The sequence below is a fragment of the Scatophagus argus genome, chromosome 7 (genome assembly GCF_020382885.2).
Source record: "Scatophagus argus isolate fScaArg1 chromosome 7, fScaArg1.pri, whole genome shotgun sequence".
Classification (NCBI taxonomy): domain Eukaryota; kingdom Metazoa; phylum Chordata; class Actinopteri; family Scatophagidae; genus Scatophagus; species Scatophagus argus.
Window position 1 is genome coordinate 15,549,512 of NC_058499.1, and position 18,619 is coordinate 15,568,130.

Here is an 18,619-nt window from a genome sequence, read left to right on the forward strand (position 1 = left end):
ATACAAGAACGTCTTCAGTATCTCCCGTTATCTATCTGTTGGATAAAAGCGTTGTAGTAAAGAGTAAAATATTCATCTTTAGGGGAGTACAAGGAAACTATAATATGGCATGAGATGAAAATACCCAAGAACATAAAAGTTTGATTTGGTTTTAGTAAGTCTAAACGTGTAAGGGATCTGTGTTGCAGTCCACCACCAGGCTCGGTTTGCTGCTCTGACCTTCGCGCGATTCGGCAAGTCTCTTCAGGAAGGAAAACATTATCGAGCCAGCCAGGAGTCGAACCTAGAATCTTCTGATCCGTAGTCAGACGCGTTATCCATTGCGCCACTGGCCCGAAGTGAAAGCTGGAGTGATTAGATGCCTTCATAAACACATCTAAACATATCTCTACTGACTCCTAATCTTACTAATTCATGTTATTATTTTGAAATGTAATTTTTGCGATTTTGCATACACAACATGAACAGCGTAGAGCTACACTTCAACGGTTGTTGCCCGGCAGCCAGGCTGTCGACAGAACATACGGGCGACTTTCCTCCTTAAATGAAGTTCATGTTATTGATGAATATTACCAAAGACAAATTTTATATCGACAAGCCCCATTTAGTGACTTTTTGGAGTAAGTGGCAACCCAGGAGAGAACTACGCCTGTAACTCAGGCGTGCCGTGTAAATGGTGTTGACAGGTCTGTAGACAGTTTTTCTATCGAATGATATAGCGGACATAGCGTTATGTTACAAACTAATTTCATCTGATGCTAAAGCATGAGCCAAGCAATTTCATATATTTTACGGTAAAACAGAACATTATTATGACAGGAATATTCAATAATTTAATGAGGGATACTTTGAGTCTGACGTGGCAACCACGAAGCAAAACAGGAAGTGAGCGCTGGCGGGAAATTCGTCACATATTATGAAAATGTTAACAAAGATACCGAAGGACTGACTTTGCCATTTTACGAAGTGGTTGAACTATAGTTCTATATCAAATTTAGCTGAAGGATAAGGTAAGGCAAATCTTCAAATGTAACATTTAGTTATCGCAGCAGCAACTTTGTTGAGGTTGACAACAAACGGAGATTCTTGTTATCTTTACGTTTACCAGTCACTTGTGCAGGTTAATCATGAAGGCTGAAATGGACAAAATTGTCACCCTGTCGGATCGAGACAGTACTACTGACCTTCAAAAGTACCTGTCCTCCCTCACAAATGACCAGGTAACGTTATTTTGTCAAGTTATCTCACAACATTTGTAAATCTCATGGACTGTAAAAACACTGTCCGAAATCCCTGCCCGATGGCTTTTGAAAAACTCCCCTTTATGATGTCTGCTTCCTAGCTAATCGCTGCGATTACCAACGGTGCACTAAAGGGTAAAAAAGTCGGGGCTATGATTAAAGGCATATTTAAAGGTAGGTCCACAGTGTCAACCACTGTTGGTACTTTGTGTTAAAGACTGTCGTATCTCCAGTCAGTAACATTGAAATATTTTTAAATAACCTGTACTGGTGAAAGTAAAATGTGTTATGTTTTGTCCAGGTTCTCCACCTACTTCTACTGAAGGATCAAACCGCAGACTTGTCGTTTATCAACACTGTATCCCTCTGTGTGAGTCTGGAGATCTTCAGACTGAGGTGGCAGCTGATATCATTGGACTACTGATGTTGGAGGTAAAAAAAAAAAAAAAAAAAAAGTCTGTTTATTCTGTTCAAGAGCAGCAATGTTCAGGAGAAATGTATAAAGTCAAGCAATGTCTTGTAACTGGCAGGATTTTGTATTGGACTTAAAATGTCCCAGTCTTAAATTGGATGGTCACCATATCAGATTTTCACTACATGATTACTGTGACCGAAATAATTCATGTAACAGTATTATTGCAATATACATATATATAGAGAAAATGAAGTTATGTTCATCTTTGTTCATTGTGTGTTTTATCTCTTCATCAATACCGGTACATTGTGTCACCTGTTGTGGTTTATTGAACCCGTAGGCATATCTATGTACATATTGTGTCCCCTTGTCCCCTTCCCTTTGTTAATGTATCCACTACAGCACATACACATCTGTCTAATTACCATTTTACATATTCAATATAATACGCAGACTCATACACTTTCCGGATCCTGTCTTGCACAACTGGCATCTCTTTTCGTTGAAGCCATTAAGGTGGGAAAAATGAGCAGTGGGAAATCCTTGGAGCTTTTTCCTACTGTGCTTACCGCCCTTTCGGCCTGTGAAGCTTTGTCTTATGGCAAAGGTGAGGGCAAATTCCTGGCCTTGGTATCTCAAAAACATCAATGTCTCTCAGAGTGGTGTTGTCTCCAAGGTGCTGATGTTAAAAGGTGATGAATCTCTGCCTCCTGTGGTTGTTTGTTATTTTATCATAACTTTAGGTGAGCTCAGCGGTGAGGAATACAAGAAGCAGCTGATCAACAGCCTCTGCTCAAGCAGGTGAGGACGTCTCAAGTTTCAAGCTAAATGTAAATGAGCTAAGTAAGTTTTCATGAAATTTTAAAAGAAATGTGGACTGTTTACACAAGCATGTATGATAGCAATGTTGCATCTACTCCCCCCACTGAGATTAAATATTTAAGCCCAAATATATTAAATATATATTAAACTTATATATGGATATGGATCATTGATAAACAGTAATAGTAGTTATGGAATGTATGTATCTGTTTTTATTTGTTTATTTATTTATTTTATTTCATCCCAGATGGGACCCGCAGTGTGTTATCCACCTGACGACCATGTTCAGGTAACACCTGAACTGTTTAAACCATCACATCCTCCCATTCCATTCAGAGTTTATTGCAGTACCTTGTCTTTTACTTTTTCTATTGCTCTCACTATGATATCACAACGTTCTTTCCACCATTTTTTCTTGTCGTGCTGTGTTTTAGGGATGTGCCCTTGTCATCAGAGGAGTTGCGGTTTTTGGTGGAGAAAATACTGAGGATGTTCACCAAATTGGATCTACAGGAGATCCCACCACTGGTTTATCAGCTGCTGCTCTTATCTGCAAAGGTGTGTGTGCTTGCATGTGTGTGTGTTATGATTTTCAGGAAACAGGTGATCAAGTCATCCCATTTATTTCAATGATCTAAATGTATCCCTTCCCATGTATCTGTTAGGGTTGTAAGAAACAGGTCCTGGATGGAATCATCAGTTATTTTAATGAGCAAGACATTCGGCAAGAAGAGGAAGAGAAACAGGGAGAGTGAGTGGCCCGTACAGTACAAGTGGCATAAACTGCATTCACTCTAAATCTTATTGTCTTCTGTTTACTGATTTTTTTTTCTCTGCTTCTTCTTCAGGAGCCTGGATCTAGAGGTTCAGTCCATTCCACAAGACCAATTAAGGCATGTGGAGGGCACCGCTATTCTCCACATAGTCTTTGCTATACGACTCGACCATGAACTCGGGAGAGAATTCCTTAAAAGCTTCAAGGTTATGTATAACTCATCTGTCTGTTGTACAGGTTGTCTCTGATTGCTCCTCTCATGTAGAGCATGCTATAAATCTTGAACTGTGTCTCTGCAGACATCCTATGGGGACCTGTGCCCTTTCAGTGTTGCCTTGTTGCTCTCAGTCGCACGTATCCAGCGTTATGAGGAGCAGGTGAGAAACTATACTGTTTTCCCTATACTCATGTGGTCTTATTTTATACTTTTCTGCTCACTTATTTTCTCCCCTTTCCCTGTTTTGGGCAGGTGTTCGACCTTTTGAAAGGGGCAATCATCAAGAGCTTCAAGGACGAGCAGCTGCAGCAGGGGTCAAAGTTCCTGCAGGACCTCCTGCCTGAGCACTGCAGTGTGGCTCAGATGATGCTGGACACAGTCAAGAACAGGTCAGACTAGGAAAACAATTAAACCTATCCTGATGTGATTTTCTTGGCAAGACTTCTACAAAAGATTTTTTTGTGCCACCATGTGTACTGAGTGAGTGGGTAATAAAAGAGTAATAAAACATGGTTGTTTGGGCAAAATAAAACCATGTGGTGTGGACCGATTTTTTTTTTTTTTAAGTAAAAATGCTCAATATTGTCAGCTCATGTGTATCATGAACACAGTGTTTGTAATTGATCCTCTTAACATGAATTCTACACTTCTGTCGGTGCAGTGTGTTTGGTTGGGATCATGTGACTCAGGGGCTCGTGCAGCTGGGCTTCGTCCTTATGGACACATTTGGACCCAAACCTGGACCATTTGGCAAGACCACTGAAGGATCTGCTGCCGTCGCCCGGACCCCAGCTCAGCAGGCGTGTAAGCTGGGAGGGAAGGTGCTCTTGCAGGGCTTTAAGGTAACACATTTATTTTATAGAATTACCTGGTGTAACTGACTGATTATTGACTGCTTGTTTGTAAAGTATTTTCTCGCTGTACGGTGTGTGCTTCTTTTGTGACAGATGCATGAGCCTATCAGAGGGGAGATACTGGAGCAGGTGTTGAATCGATTGGTCACAAAGACAGCCTCACCTGTCAGTCATTACTTAGGTAATACAACTTTTAGATATTAGTGTCAGCTTTCAGGTGTACACCAGCGTCCAATATAAGTCTAATCAGAGAATAAGTTTTGACTTCTTATTTTTGTTTCTGTGTCATCAGACCTGTTCTCTGACATTGTGGTCTCTGCTCCCATGATGCTCCTGGAGTCATCCTCCAAAGTGACGGAGACATTTGACCACTTGTCATATTTGCCCTTGGCTACTGTTCAGGGCCTACTTAAAGCTGTCCAGGTAACTAAAAGACAGACACACGCACACACTCACTTACTTCAGAGAGTTTTGTTGTTGAGAAAGCTCTATGTTTAATCTCCAGCCCCTGCTCAAAGTCAGCATGTCCTTGAAAGATGCTTTGATTATAGTTCTCCGCAAGGCCATGTTTTCCAGGTGAGTACTGCTTTGCTCTTAATCAAATGAGGTTTCTCGGTAGGGATTATTAACATGTTCAGTGACTCTCTACTAGCCAACTGGACGGCAGGAAGTCCGCAGTGACTGGCTTCTTGTTGCTGCTGAAGAACTTCAAAGTGTTGGGCAGCTTGGCATCGAGCCAGTGCAGCCAAACCGTCTCCTCCAGCCAGGTACAGCTGCAGTTTGTCTGTATGCAGTCCAGATGCACAGATGAACGTGCATGTGAAAATATGTGCAAATTTTAAACATGGTCTGTCTTATAGTAACTATCTGCCTGAACCCATGAACAGGTCCAAGTGGACGTTCATTCTCGTTTTAACTCTGCTGCCAACGAAGCGTTCTGCCTGGAGATCCTCAGCAGTCTGCGTCGCTGCCTCGGCCAGCAGGCTGATGTGCGCCTCATGCTCTATGAGGTCAGAGGACTCTCTTCTACGCCTTGTTACCAACTGTGATTTTAGCTTAGGAACAACTTCTTTTCTTTTACTCCACCCTTATTATCTTGCATACATACCTTTCCAGACACAGTTTTACAAGAAACCCTTCAACATGATTCCATTGTGATTAATATCTGTGGTGTGGACACACAAGTTTTATGCTTAGAAAGCAAATGCTTGCCGATTTTAGGGTTTCTATGATGTTCTCCGTCGCAACTCTCAGCTTGCAAGCTCCATCATGCAGACGCTCTTCTCACAGGTATGTAACAATAATAATAATATCAATGATAAGGTCTGTTTGTCATGTTATCTGTGACCTGTTAAGATCTAGGTGTTTGTATATGTATCTTTAGCTGAGGCGGTACTATGAGCCTGAACAAGACCTCCTGCCACCGCTGAAACTAGAGCCATGCATCACAGGTCTCGGAGATCAAGTCTACCTCCAGGAGCCACTGGTACTCCGCCCGCAGTGTAATATTTTTGGGACTACGTATTGTTGTGTTAATAACTGCTGTAAATAGTGTTCGTTCCCTTTCAGGCTCATCTGGTGAGTTGTACTGTGCATTGCCTGCTGTGGCTACAGAACATGCACCGATCCGCCAACCCCAGTGCTGACGACGATGAGGAGGAGGAGGAGGAAGAGGGATACCAGTCTGAACTTCAGACAATCCTGGAGAGCATGACAAGACGCATGATCAAGAGTGAACTGGAGGACTTTGAACTGGTATGCAGTCAAGGCAGAAGCATGCATTAAAACTGCACGCTGAACTACACTGTGTGGCTTTCAAGGGTTCAGCTCAGCCTTTAACACATCAGTTTACGGTAAACAGCAGCAGTAACTGCATAGATAACATTTTATAGATCTTTCTACTTACATCTTATTATCTTATAGTGTTGCAATGAGACTCAGTAACAGTTTGTATTTGTTTGTTTGAAGAAAATATATCTGAGAACTTATGAGGTGTGCAAGCAGCAAACAAATAAGTATCCATCTCTTAGACCAAACTGATGAACAGTTGATGGTTTTTTTATTCAATTGTACATTGGCAAAGCAACATTGGCAGTTGCTGGAAGCATTATCTTAAGGCATATATACTGTTCATGTGTTGACCAGGACAAGTCTGCTGAATTCTCCATGGGATCCAGTGTCGGGGTGAAGAACAATATCTATGCTGTGCTGGTGATGGGAGTATATGAGGTCCTCATGGAGTATAATTTCATCAAAGCTAACTACAGGTAACAACCACCTCTTTTTGTATAATGGTAATTTTTTTTCCCCAATTTGTGCACTTGACCCTGTGTGTGTGTGTGTGTGTGTGTGTGTGTGTGTGTGTTGTGTGTGTGTGGCAGTAAAAACAGCTTCGAGGAGCTCATGGAGCTTTTCAACCGCTATCACAAGCTGTCTGAGATCCTGAAGGAGAAATGTGGAAAGGGTCGAGTACCCTCACAGAAGATGCCCCGCAGTTTACTCTCTTTGGGCTTCATATCAACTCTCCTCACTGTGCTCTTCAGGTGGATGCCTCTGGTGTATTGACAACATTAAAACGTGAAAAACAATTTCTATAAGTAAAAATGACTACTAAAAATGTTGCTTTCCTTCAGAGATGGTACTCAGAGCAGAGAGGAGGCTCTCTCTGTGCTTCGCTCCAATGGAGAATTTGTGCGTTATGCTTTAAGTGTGGCCGTACAGAAGATCCAGCAGCTGGAGGAAACTGGACACACAGATGGCCCAGATGGACAGAACACTGACAGAACTTTCCGCTTCCTCTGTGACATGACAAGGTTTCAGTCCTTTGGCCTAAACAACAGCATTTAGATGGACTGTTTTCCTGGTTTTGTTTTCTGACCAATGAGAGCTCCGTCTTTGTGCAATTGTCATCGTAGTGTGCTGATGTGGCGTTACACCAACATCCCCAGCGTTGTGGAGGATGCGGGGAAGAAGGAGAAGCGCTCCAGCTTGTCCCACCTCTGTCTGGAAGGTCTGCTCAGGATCTTCACAACTTGCCAGCAGCGCTATCCCGACAGGATGGCCCAGCTCCTCTCCACTATGGGTCAGACAGGCACACTTTCCGAACTGTAAAAGCGATTAAGTGATTTTCACACCTGGACTAAATGCTAGAAATCACATTTTGTTTGTTGCAGACATCTCAGATGATGATGGCGAAGCAGACGATGGTACAGAGATGAATTTCTTTTACATCCGACAGTTTCAGGTGCATCATAAAAAACTAATTTTAATGAAAAAATGTGTCAGACTAAAACATTAGTTCACAAAATTTTGCAGCAGGAGTCATTTGATATATCAGATACAAACCTACATAACTTCATCTCTGTGGAGATTCTCAGTCATCCAGGTCCAGGACTTCCAGGACTTGTGACTTGTTCAAGCCAAATCTTCAGAGTCCAGACGCCTTGCTTTAACTACATAACTTCAGTTTCTGTTGTAAGCACTGCTCTACCCCATCTGAGCATCCACCCTAAAATCCAATTTTCTTTCAACAGAGGGCGCTGTTCACCCACTTAAGCGGAGGTGAGGAAGAATTTAACAGTAAAGAGGCTCAGCTGCTGGTCAGTATCTTGAGTGTGCTCTCCCGCCAGCTGAAGCCCTCCTCCCAACAGGCAAGTTTATTCATAAATGCACTGAATAGGTGCATACAAATTCTGCAGTACTACAGTACACTAACACAAATTTACATCAGCAGTTTGTTCAGATGATCACCTGGACTGTGAAAATGTGCAAGGAGACCAGTTTTGGTGAGTGACAGCTGACTTTGTGTCCATGTTGCAACCCAATTCCTAAAAGGTTTGGGACAGTGTGTGAAACAGGATGGCTACAGTGTATTCTGAGTTCTGCTTATTTCGCTTTCAGAGGATTCGGCTTTCTCCAAGGGTCTTCTCTCTCTTCTCTTCAACCTGCATGTTCTCTATAAGAGTCCTGTAAGCCTGTTGCTTGAACTCTGCCAAGACATCCACAGCCAACTCGGAGATACTGATGAGGTACACCAAGTGCACAACCAAGCTAACTGTGTTATGTTGCATCGCAGTTTTTCCGTGGTTCAAATGTAACCTTTGATCACTGTCTCATGTCACCCCAAATCCTCACAGTATTAAAGGATTAGTAGCTAATGAATGATTGTTAGTTTTCTGAAACACTTTCTACAATCATAAACACATGACAATACTTTATTAGCACCGATAACCCTTGCTGTGATCATTTGGCCTTCATTTTGCCGTGCTAGTATTACACACACAATAAATTAGTGACTTGTAATTCATCCAGAATTAACATTTTGTACTCTATGATCAGGACGTGGAGGTGGAAAAACAGTCTCACTTTGCTATTGTCAACATGAAGACTGCAACCACAGCAGCAGTGAGTGTTTGTTGTCTTTTATAACTGGATGCCTCTGATTTGCTGTGACACTTTGCACAGCATGCTCACCATCTCCATCATCATTTTTAATCTCTTGCCACAGCTGCTGGTCCTGTCGCAGGTTGACAGAGTGCTTGATGAAGTGGACTGGCTGATTGCCAGAAAGAAAAGCCAGACAGCCTCTGACAAATCGGGCTCTGGTAAGAAATCTTTTCACACTGATGCTCAGTTGGATTAATGGTGAGAGTGGAGAGGAGCCAGGGGAAGAGATACATCTCTTTCAGGAGGACACTACTAAAACTTATGTGATTTTACACTCCTGTCATGCAGGTGAGGCCACCCAGACTGCAGGTCAGCAAGACCCAGTAGAAAAAGCGGTGACGCTGCAGCTTGGGACCCTTTTGACGGCAATAAATGAGCTGGTCCAGACAGGCGTGCTGCCTGGCACCTGTACTGTTACACTGCTGAAAGAACTGACCCGCACATACAGCATCCTCACCACCCTAGTCAAATATGTGCGTATTTGTGAGCTCCGACACTATGATCTTGGCGTGAATGTAGAGTTTGTCAAATTGGTCTAGTCTGACGTTCTCTTCTTTTCTCCGTATGTCGTTTTAGTACATCCAAGTGTGTGCAAACCAGCACAGTGCACTGCCCACACGCTTTGAAAAGCTGGTGAGTCTGGTTTAATATTTCTCTGTGTCTTGTGCTTCTGATGTCACCCTGACCTAATGTTTTCTGTGTAGGTCAAACTGTCTGGCTCCCACCTAACACCACAGTGCTACTCGTTTATCACGTACGCACAGGTACACCTCGCTCCAGTGTCATGAACCAATCCCTGCAAACACTCAACATTTTCATACAAATGATAATCACTGATTATGACTGGACTTTTACAGTTATGGAACTGACAAGGAATTTTAGCCTCTAAACGTTGTGTTTTCTCTGCTAGAGTGGAGAACTCAGTGGTGGTGGGGCTGATGACAAGAAGAAAAAGAAAAGGAATGAAGCAAACACAGCTGCCTCTGTAAGAACATTTCTAGTTAAATCATGTAACTGATTTATGGTATTTATAACAACAACAACAAAGAAAACATATCAACACATTGCACAACCAAAAACTTTTGAGCTTTGAACTTTCTGTTTCCCTTGGTAGGCGAAACTTTTGCGTGACACCAAGGCCATCCCTAACTTGATCTTCTGCATCGAGCAGTATGAGAAATATCTCATCACACTCTCAAAGAAATCCAAGGTATGTGTGAACTGCAGCGCTTGAAACAGTTGACAAAATGTGATTCTCAAAATACACACGGAGGCTTGTAAAGCAGAGCATCAGTATATCACGTCATCAGTTAGAGCAGTCATACAGCGGTGCACAAACACGTGTGTGTGTGTGTGTGTGTGTGTGTGTGTCCGTGTCCAGGTAAATCTGATGCAGTACATGAAGCTGAGCACCTCAAGAGATTTCCGTATCAACGCCGAGACTCTGGAGGCAGCCCTGCAGGAGCAGGACGACAGTCAGGAGGTAAGAGAAGTCTCACACTGTAACTAGCAGCTTCTCTCTCTCCGTCTTCCCTTACATTCACAGTGCATTAGCTGTTCCCCACTCCCTCTTTAGCTGACTACATGAGTCAGAGCTGGTTTGTTTGTTTGGGTTTTTTTTTTTTATTTATTGTGCAGACCTAGCAAACTGTTGAAATGTTTCACCTCGTGATGTTTTTGAATGCACTTGTTATGCACTGAACAGTTTTTATTCCAGCAGGCTTTTGCTGGGGGGGGAGATTTAAGTGTGTTTCTGCTTCCTGTCAGACCACAGAGCCACAGGACACAGAGGAGACACAAGAACCCAAACAGAAGAAGAGGAAACAGTGAGGGAAGACTCCTCAGTTTGATGCACTCATCTGCAAAGGCCTCACTGATCTTGACGTTGACCAGCTGCTGAATGGCCTCCCAGCAGTAGTGTTTTTGAATAGCTGTTCTGTATAACTGCAGCTTTTTCCACAAAGTGCTTCCTTTATTTGTTCAGTGAGCCTTTAGTGATGTCGACGATTTGATAGATGTCCAAGGCCTCACCTGTGGAAAGTTCGCACACATTGTTTATCAGTCATGTTGTGTTCCTATAGCTCACTTTATTCAAAAGAAATGTGTGTTTTGTATATAGTATGTAACCACAAATGTTAAACAAATTGGCCTTCCTGGCTCTACTTCATCAGGATGACTTCATGATGAATAAGCTACTCTCTTTTTAAGATTGTACAATTGTGACTACATACAGTAGTCCCTAGTTTATCAGCCCTTGGCCATGCAAAGGGAAGATGAATATCTTTAAATGCATCCTGAGGAGATTTTTCAAGTTTGTCAAGTGCTGTTTTGTTCTAAAATAAATATTATACTCTTCCTTATACAGTCTGTTTACACTGTTTTATAATCTTCTGATTTTTTTTAAAATTGTATCTCCCCTTTTGTGTGCACAAATCTGTCACTCCCTCAAATCACTAACAACACTATGTTATTTCAGTACTCCTTCTTTCTCTTTTCTAGCTAGATTACAATAATGTCATTTGTGACTGTAAAATGTCTTCTCTTCATGAGTTTTCATTTAGACTCTGGACTGAGGTGTGGACATATGTGAAGTTCTAGCAAGATTTTATAGGTTAATTCTTGTGTAATAACTTGTGCACTTTTATATCATGCATATGTACAATGCATATGCCTCATACTACAGAAAAAAAAATAAAGGCCAAAGGTGTGCAGAACTCACCAGGTGGTAGGCCATATCTTCGCTCCAGACCTGTGGGGTTGGAGGGGGTCACGCAGTCCATCGTGACCTCCTTCCTCAGACACAGGTCAATGTCAACCGAACTGAAGAAAGCAACAGACTGTGGAAGGTCCTGCATGCTTAACGCATGAGCGAACATACTCCTGCAGGACACAGAAGAGCTCTCGAGTTTACTGCCTGTTCTATAAGCAGATATTTTGACAGGGTACGATAAATACTAAGCTGCAAAACACACCTTGTGAGTAGGTTTGTGATCTGCATTGCCAGCGCTGCTCTGTAACGGTCTTTGCTGCACACAAGGTACCGAACCTCGTCGTGGATGCTGATGCAGAAACGGGCATCGATGTTGTGCTCCTCACACAGCCACTTCATGGCCACCAGCATCAGATGTAGGTAGTCCACCGCAGAACTCTGGACCACCCAGTTCACTCTGCTCGTGATAAACTGACAACAACATGGCAACATCTTACTCTCAGAGCCTCTTCTGCCAGTAACAATGGAGACTAATCCAGTTAGGGCTCTTCAGTAACGCGATTGATAACTTAGGGGAAAAAAAAGGCAATGTCTTCTTCATAACAGTTTGATGACATGTTAGGATTTAGCCTGCCTTTAATGACAAAGTGGCGACTATTTTTCTAGTTGAATACCAGCATGTTGATTAGATTCATGTTAAGAGATGTTCTGTCTCACCGATTAACTCTGCCTCACCTCATCCTTAACCGCCCTCGGCTCCAGCGCTCTGCTAATTCTGCAGCCGAGAACAGGAGTAGCCGGCTTGGCTGAATGAGCGATGCTCTCCAGCTTATTGAACATGTCCGACTCTGTGCCTCCTGCCCACACACGCTTCTTGACAATATCCCACCTCTTCCGCCGAGAGCTGAGGGGTAGAACGAACACAGAGAGAGACATGGTAAAACTAAGGAGCAGAGAAACTGGGAGTATGCAGGAGAACATGTTGAAACAGTGAGAGGCTCCTGACAAGCGGTGGTGGATGTCTGTGTGAGGATTCACTTGCTTCCTCACCTCTGCGAGACCAGTCTGGTGATCCTTCGCAACTCCTGCAGGGAGACGCTTCCATTTTCCTCCCTCTCCACCTCTATATCCAGTTCTCTGACAAGCCACTCGCCTTCATCTGTCAGATGGTATCTGACAAAACATATCAACACAAACACAAAGCACTAGAGCTCAACCTTATTGCCTTTGCACAAACAACTCGAATCTTTCCTTAAACACACACCCATTCAGCTTGTCAAACGTACCTGCGTATGCCCTTTGTTAAGGCGTACATCTGCTTGGCCTTACTAGAAGCTTCTGCCTGACTGAGGCGGTGGTTGAACTGCATCAGCAGCCTCTCCGCAAAGGGCTGTCCCGCACCATAAATGCGGCCATAATTGAACACCTTGGCATGCTCTCGGCTGATGCCCACAGTGTCAGCAGTGCGGCTGTGCAGGTCAGTGCCCTGACTCTTCTTACCCTGAAGGGTCATCCAGCCAAACGCTGTACAACCTGAACCCAGCAGAGACATGAGATGAACACAGTTAATATCAGGTGTTGTTTGTTCAGACTATGATAGACACTACGTTGCCTTTAAGAATCTGGTGATTGTAAAAAGATTTCAAAAGGGACAAATCTCACCGTGCATGCCAGCAAAGTGAGCCTCTCCAAGCACAGCAGCAATCCACAACTCTTGAGAGTCAACGTCAGCTCCCACGAGGTGATATCCAGGAGGTACCTGCACCATGGCCTTCAGCTCGCTGCCCACTCGATCCCGCTGCGGACACAAAGTAACACCGTGCAGACAAAATTTCTCTACAGGCTATGATGAATGCTATTTAGCTCAAACTGGCAGCTGAGTCTCTGGCTTGCCATGTGATGTGCAGTTTGTCTTTGTCGGCTCTGACTCTCACCCGAGCGTTACTGGCAGTCAGCCATGTTGGTTCCACAGCCCGACGCGTTACAGTTCCAGCGGTGATGACCTGAGGCAATATGGCACCATACAGGGCCTCTTCATCAAACTCGTTGTGGCTTTAAGAGATAGAAAGATTATTATATATAGAAATGACTTCTGCCTGCTGCATGGATGATCGATAAATGCACAGCAGCTATTAATATACCAGACAAACCTTCTGACAACAGGAGGAAGCGCTCCCTTTTGCAGCTTCACCACCATCTGAGAGCTATGAGGAGACACAGTAAAATCACTTATTCACCATGTTTATGGCTCACAGAAAGGTGATTAGCTTTATGGTGGAAACTAGTGTTACCTTATGCGTTTATGGGCATTCCTCCAGAAGGATATCATCTTGTTGATCTCCAGCGCTCGTGTGGCATTGGTTCCACCACGTCCTGCCCTGAGAGTACCATCTTCCATCTTAGCCAGGAAGTCTTTTGAAAAAGGACTTCCGACATTGTTGTGATTACCATCCTGAAACACACACATTTAGCAAGACGGTTAAATTAACTCTATGTGCCAGTGCAGCTTATTCAGGACATGCTAGGTGAACTTCACCTTGTGAGGCAATTTGAAGAACCAGCACCCTGGGATATCTACATCATTATAGGGGCCGTTTCCGTGGTGATAATGGCACTGACTCTCCTCTGCGACGTAATGTGGATAATTGGCCTGTTGATAGATAAGGTAAACTATGTCAGACAACAAGTCACAATAATTAATGTACAATTACAGTAACAAAAACACATCTAAACTAAAAATTGCAACACGCTGCACACTGAACCACATCATTTGGAATTTAACGGTGCCCTACAGTGTTAAAAGAGATGATAAGAAGTGCATGTGCAAACAACCACTTCACTCACCCCATTTTTCATCATTCTGACTCCATTTTCCTCGGTCAGTCTTTCTGCAGAATCCAACTCCTCCGCCTGGAGATAAGATTAAGAACACACCTGTGTCATGAAATATATTTTTTCATTCCGGAGCTCATGGACCTGATCAGTGATCCAAAATAGCATTCATTAAACACTGACAACAGGTTGATTAAACACATGAGGTACCACACACACACACACACACACACACACACACACACACACACACACACACACACACACACACACACACCTCACCTCTCTCTTCTTTTGTTTTTTAAACTTAAACTTAAAATATTACACGTCTTACTACATTAGCTACGAGCTGCTCCTGTTTGCACTTGTCTACAACAACAGATGTAGAGGCAATCACCAAGATTACTTGAGGGTGATTATGAGGTCTGATCTCATCTCAAGTACACTCTATTATGAGCTTATGCACCTTTGACCACACTGTGCTGTCCATCCACATGATGTCATCAGAAAGGCTGCCGTCCAGACATTTAAGCAGCTCTTTGCTGTTCTGCTCACAATGCTCTTTGTAAACTCTTTCAATAGCTCTGTGGGACAAAACAAGGTTTTAGTGATGTGAAAATCTAAGACAAAATAATCAACAGTTTATGTCTTGATGATGCAAACACAGCATACTACATACTTGTGTGGGCAAACAGGCCCTGGATTTTCCTCCTGAGATACCAGGTTATCTCTTCGTCCTGGTACCAGGTAGCCCCACCCATGTTTCTCTGTGTAGTGCAGGGGGAAACCATCCCACGTCAGACCCATGAGCTTAGGAGTCACCCTCATCTGTAGACTGATGAGGCTGGCTCCGGGGGACCAGCTGTCATCCCCAGACATCTTCTCACACAGCTTACGATACCACCTGCAGTACACAGTGAGGGGAGACAAGGACTGATTTCCACTGTCAGAGGCAAACGGAAGTTGGAAATTGAGAGATAATAAATACTGAATGACTCAGTGGTGCTTGAGAGTGATCTCACCCTGGATGTCCAGGCAGATGTTGCCTTCTCTTAGGAAGCAGATTGACTGTTTCCTTCAGCTTCTCTACAGCCAGCCTGCCAGGGAAAGGGCTGGCCATCTCCTCTTCAGAGGGTGGACCTGGGTCTAACAGCACAACAACTCAACTGAATCTCACCTGTTATTTTTTAAACACCTTTTGCTTTGTTGTTAAAATACTTCAGCTTAAAAAACTGCTAAGGTCATACCTTCCTCCCAGTCTGGAAGAGGAGTAGCTACTTGTGTTTCAGCTGCTTTTTTCTTTTTGCTGGCTGGCACTTTCTTCTGCTTGAACTCCTGCACATCCCACTCAAGATCCCAAAGCCAGGGGTCTTCTTTGTACCTTAATAAAAACAAACAAAACAAAACAAACAACAAGTTTAAAATGAAATAATAACTGAATGACACATGGTGATAAATTGATGCTTTTCTCACCTGTCATCCTGCAGCAGCTGGCAGGCGCCATCCGCTAGAGTCATCAGTGACTTCTTCATCTCTCGCTGGAGCTCTTCGTAAATGTCCTGAGAATCTTGCAGGTAACGGCCCCAGTTCTGATTGACAGGAAGGTAGCTCACACCCATCTCCAGCATTCCTGCTAAAGTCACTGGATGAGGACACCTGGTAAAAGATAAAAGTTATTGCTTGGTTCACAATTCTGCAAAATAAAATATTATTTTCTTGGCTAGACAATCAATAAACATAAGACTTGGAAAATGTTTGTGTGTTGGAATTTACTGACCTCTTCATGAAAAGGGGTAGCTGTTCTGTGAAGACTTGATGTGTAGCCTCAACATCCATGGCGCAATACTGCATTAACTCCTGTAGGGGTCAGCAGTGCCAAAATCATGTCTGTACCTCATATTGCATGTGAGAGGAACATGAATATGAATACTTATGGTCTATGATTGCTAACAATCTGACATGGGTTTCTTCATGAACGACAGACCTGGAAGTTGTTCCTGACATCCACCATGCTGCCCTTCACAAAGGTCTCTCTGGCTTCTTTCTGCAGTGGCGGCCCTCCCACATATAGAGCATGGACATCAGCCAGGTTGTTAATGCTGCTCATATTCACCCAGTCCCAAGAGCCAATCTACACACAAAAACACCACATCATATTGGGTTTTGTAGATGACAAAAGCCAAATAACTAACAACCAACATTACCAAAAATGCTGCATGTTGGATGAAGTTCACAAACCTTCGGACCCTCTTTTTTCTGTCCAGCTTTCTTTATGTGCTCCTTGACCTCCTGAAGACCCCTCCTTTTACCCAGCTTGCTGGCCATCCACAATGTGCGCTGGAACCCAGTCAGCCCTGAGATGGCCATGTGAAGGCTCATGGTATCCATAAAGCGCATCTTAGAACCCTACAGGAGAGATAACACACTACTGCACGGTACTGTACATGAACGGATGCAGCTGCATGCTACTGAGCCCATGCGTTACTCATGCAAGTCTTACATCATAATACTGAAGATGCAAAAAAAAAAGAAGAAGAAAAAAGTGCTAGTGCTAGAGAACCAAATTAGAAACAAGGACAAAAAAAACCCCCACTGACCTTCAGTAAGTATTGCTCTTTAATGTAGGCTCGGTCAAAACTGACATTATGTCCCACGATGAGTCTCTCCTTCCACTGACCGCCTGGTGTGCGGACAGAGTTGATGGATGTCTCCAGTGGGATAAGGTCAGCTAGGGACAGCTGGTTTGACCAGGAGTAGCGCTCTTCAATCAGACGCCTACTGCACCAAGAATACCTGGCAGGTGAGAGATACACAGTAGAAAAAATAAAATTTAACTGTAGCCCATTTATAAACACATCCGGGTATAAAACCATGTAATTTTGTAGCAGTTTTGATAATATAAGTGGGATAACAGAAATCCATCCTCTGTCTTTTAAACAACTTCACCCATAACAAACATGTGAAGATGATCAATCCTTGCAAACAATTTAATGCCGGTTGGTGCATTCATCCCGTTCACACGATATTTACAACTCTTGATTGTTCCTCACCAGTTAGTGGAAGACACAGCAACGGCTAATGTAGGACATTGTCCCTCCATCATGCACACCTCCACATCAAACACCAGCGCTGACTCTTCTGGAAAATCGACCTTTTGAATCTGCCCACTGGGGCCATAGCGTGTCCAGCCAACCTCCCAGTTCCATTCCTGTGGCATGGGAGGAAGCTTAGCCTGCAGCTTGTTGGCAGCTTCAAGGTAGGGCAGAGTCTGCTTCTGAGCCAAGATACGAAAGTGCTCATCAATGTTTCGGCCATACATTTTGGGAAGCTTCAGCTCCACATCAGGCAACAGGGAAGTCTCCTTCCCCCACAGCTGGTGTTTCTGCAGGTGCCTCATGCTGCGCTCCACATCCTCCTCTCTGTACTCTGGTTCCAGCCCTCGAAAGATCTGCTTGTGGAGGTTGCTTGATAGCATCTGAATGTTAAGGGGGTTCAGGCGGGTCTCTGTGGAGTCCTGTCCCTGAAGGGAGCGAGGCTCGGTGGAGTAGAAGCAGCGCAGACTGGTCCATAGTGGAGAGATGACAGCCCTTTGCAGAGGACAGCGCAGCACATGCAGCATCACCTCATGAGGAGCTGGAAGACAATATCAATAACGTCAACCCTAATGATACGGATTAGCCCCACTTTGTCTCTAATGCAATGTTACAACGGGCTCAAACTGAAACACTGATACGGTTATTATAGATACAGATCAATGTTTGTTATGATATCATCATAAGATAACAAACACTTACGATATATGATTTCGACAGTAATGTTGTAGAGTGGCTTACATTTTACCATACTGACACTTTGATATTTCAACAGCTATGACCGACTTGCTCAAAAGTTTATTTCCCAACTTTAACGCTAAACATACGAGACATGAAAACAAATGCTGAACTAAATGTTAGTTAGCTTAACTTCCTGTCGCATAACCATTAGCACAGATAGGCAAGTTGCAGAAAAATACTACGTACTTAGCTAAATTAATAAACCGACACCCTGCTAACGTATGCTTACTCGAGTCGTGCTCAACCCCCTATTGCCAATTTGTGTCTTCTATCTCCCTAAAAGTAAAAACAGACATCTCACCCGACCTGTGTTCTCAGGTACAGCGTCAAATAACCAAACTGCTCCACGGTCAATGCAGTGGTTACTTCTACACGCCTACCCACGAGGTTGTGGGGCCGAAGCAAGACGCAGCGTTAGCGACCCCAAGTGGCACGGATGACTGCATTTAATACAAACAAATGATTGAATGAACG

At 43.5% G+C, this 18,619-nt stretch overlaps 2 protein-coding genes and 1 non-coding gene across 7 annotated transcripts; 1 reads left to right on the forward strand and 2 right to left on the reverse strand.

Moving 5' to 3' along the window:
* Positions 1-262: 262 nt before the first annotated feature.
* Positions 263-335, reverse strand: trnar-acg. The gene has a single exon. It is a non-coding gene; the product is annotated as a tRNA-Arg (tRNA).
* A 180-nt stretch (positions 336-515) lies between these two features.
* Positions 516-11,130, forward strand: fanci (FA complementation group I). 3 transcript variants are annotated; one of them, XM_046392956.1, is made up of 38 exons: positions 516-1,010; positions 1,121-1,220; positions 1,343-1,415; positions 1,543-1,673; positions 2,110-2,263; positions 2,400-2,457; positions 2,726-2,767; positions 2,913-3,036; positions 3,144-3,229; positions 3,327-3,459; positions 3,553-3,630; positions 3,723-3,859; positions 4,132-4,312; positions 4,418-4,505; positions 4,617-4,747; positions 4,830-4,900; positions 4,977-5,091; positions 5,212-5,334; positions 5,546-5,614; positions 5,709-5,810; positions 5,894-6,079; positions 6,470-6,591; positions 6,706-6,867; positions 6,958-7,137; positions 7,240-7,406; positions 7,498-7,568; positions 7,858-7,974; positions 8,058-8,109; positions 8,225-8,352; positions 8,663-8,728; positions 8,832-8,928; positions 9,059-9,243; positions 9,347-9,403; positions 9,475-9,534; positions 9,681-9,755; positions 9,885-9,980; positions 10,152-10,253; positions 10,538-11,130. In XM_046392956.1, exons 2-38 carry the CDS (start codon positions 1,128-1,130, stop codon positions 10,598-10,600), a joined length of 3,975 nt encoding a protein of 1,324 aa, XP_046248912.1. In that variant the 5' UTR covers positions 516-1,010; positions 1,121-1,127; the 3' UTR covers positions 10,601-11,130. The 3 variants fall into 3 exon arrangements, with proteins under 3 accessions (XP_046248912.1, XP_046248910.1, XP_046248911.1); XM_046392954.1 differs by having other exon boundaries at positions 517-1,010; positions 1,109-1,220; XM_046392955.1 differs by having other exon boundaries at positions 517-1,010; positions 1,126-1,220.
* On the reverse strand, positions 10,407-18,588 carry polg (polymerase (DNA directed), gamma). Of its 3 annotated transcripts, none has more exons than XM_046392957.1 (23): positions 18,452-18,588; positions 17,363-17,945; positions 16,910-17,105; positions 16,551-16,718; positions 16,297-16,443; positions 16,090-16,169; positions 15,786-15,968; positions 15,560-15,693; positions 15,335-15,458; positions 14,992-15,216; positions 14,779-14,896; positions 14,325-14,390; positions 14,017-14,130; positions 13,772-13,932; positions 13,631-13,684; positions 13,415-13,532; positions 13,143-13,278; positions 12,767-13,013; positions 12,531-12,653; positions 12,216-12,384; positions 11,743-11,951; positions 11,490-11,650; positions 10,407-10,801 (listed from the first exon to the last, which is right to left on the reverse strand). In XM_046392957.1, exons 2-23 carry the CDS (start codon positions 17,929-17,931, stop codon positions 10,743-10,745), a joined length of 3,561 nt encoding a protein of 1,186 aa, XP_046248913.1. In that variant the 5' UTR covers positions 17,932-17,945; positions 18,452-18,588; the 3' UTR covers positions 10,407-10,742. The 3 variants fall into 3 exon arrangements, with proteins under 3 accessions (XP_046248913.1, XP_046248914.1, XP_046248916.1); XM_046392958.1 differs by having other exon boundaries at positions 18,447-18,563; XM_046392960.1 differs by having other exon boundaries at positions 18,375-18,503.
* Positions 18,589-18,619: the final 31 nt, after the last annotated feature.

Bases quoted from the DNA above. Each gene is read 5' to 3' on its own strand.
- polg (XM_046392957.1), bottom strand. From the start codon at position 17,931: ATGCTGCATGTGCTGCGCTGTCCTCTGCAAAGGGCTGTCATCTCTCCA. The intron at 16,444-16,550 runs GTTTGTGAACTT...TTTTGTGTGTAG, and splicing joins AGAAAAAAGAGGGTCCGAAG to ATTGGCTCTTGGGACTGGGT. The intron at 11,651-11,742 runs GTGTGTTTTGCA...TGTGTCCTGCAG, and splicing joins ATCACAAACCTACTCACAAG to GAGTATGTTCGCTCATGCGT.
- fanci (XM_046392956.1), top strand. From the start codon at position 1,128: ATGAAGGCTGAAATGGACAAAATTGTCACCCTGTCGGATCGAGACAGT. The intron at 4,748-4,829 runs GTAACTAAAAGA...TTTAATCTCCAG, and splicing joins GCCTACTTAAAGCTGTCCAG to CCCCTGCTCAAAGTCAGCAT. The intron at 4,901-4,976 runs GTGAGTACTGCT...ACTCTCTACTAG, and splicing joins CGCAAGGCCATGTTTTCCAG to CCAACTGGACGGCAGGAAGT.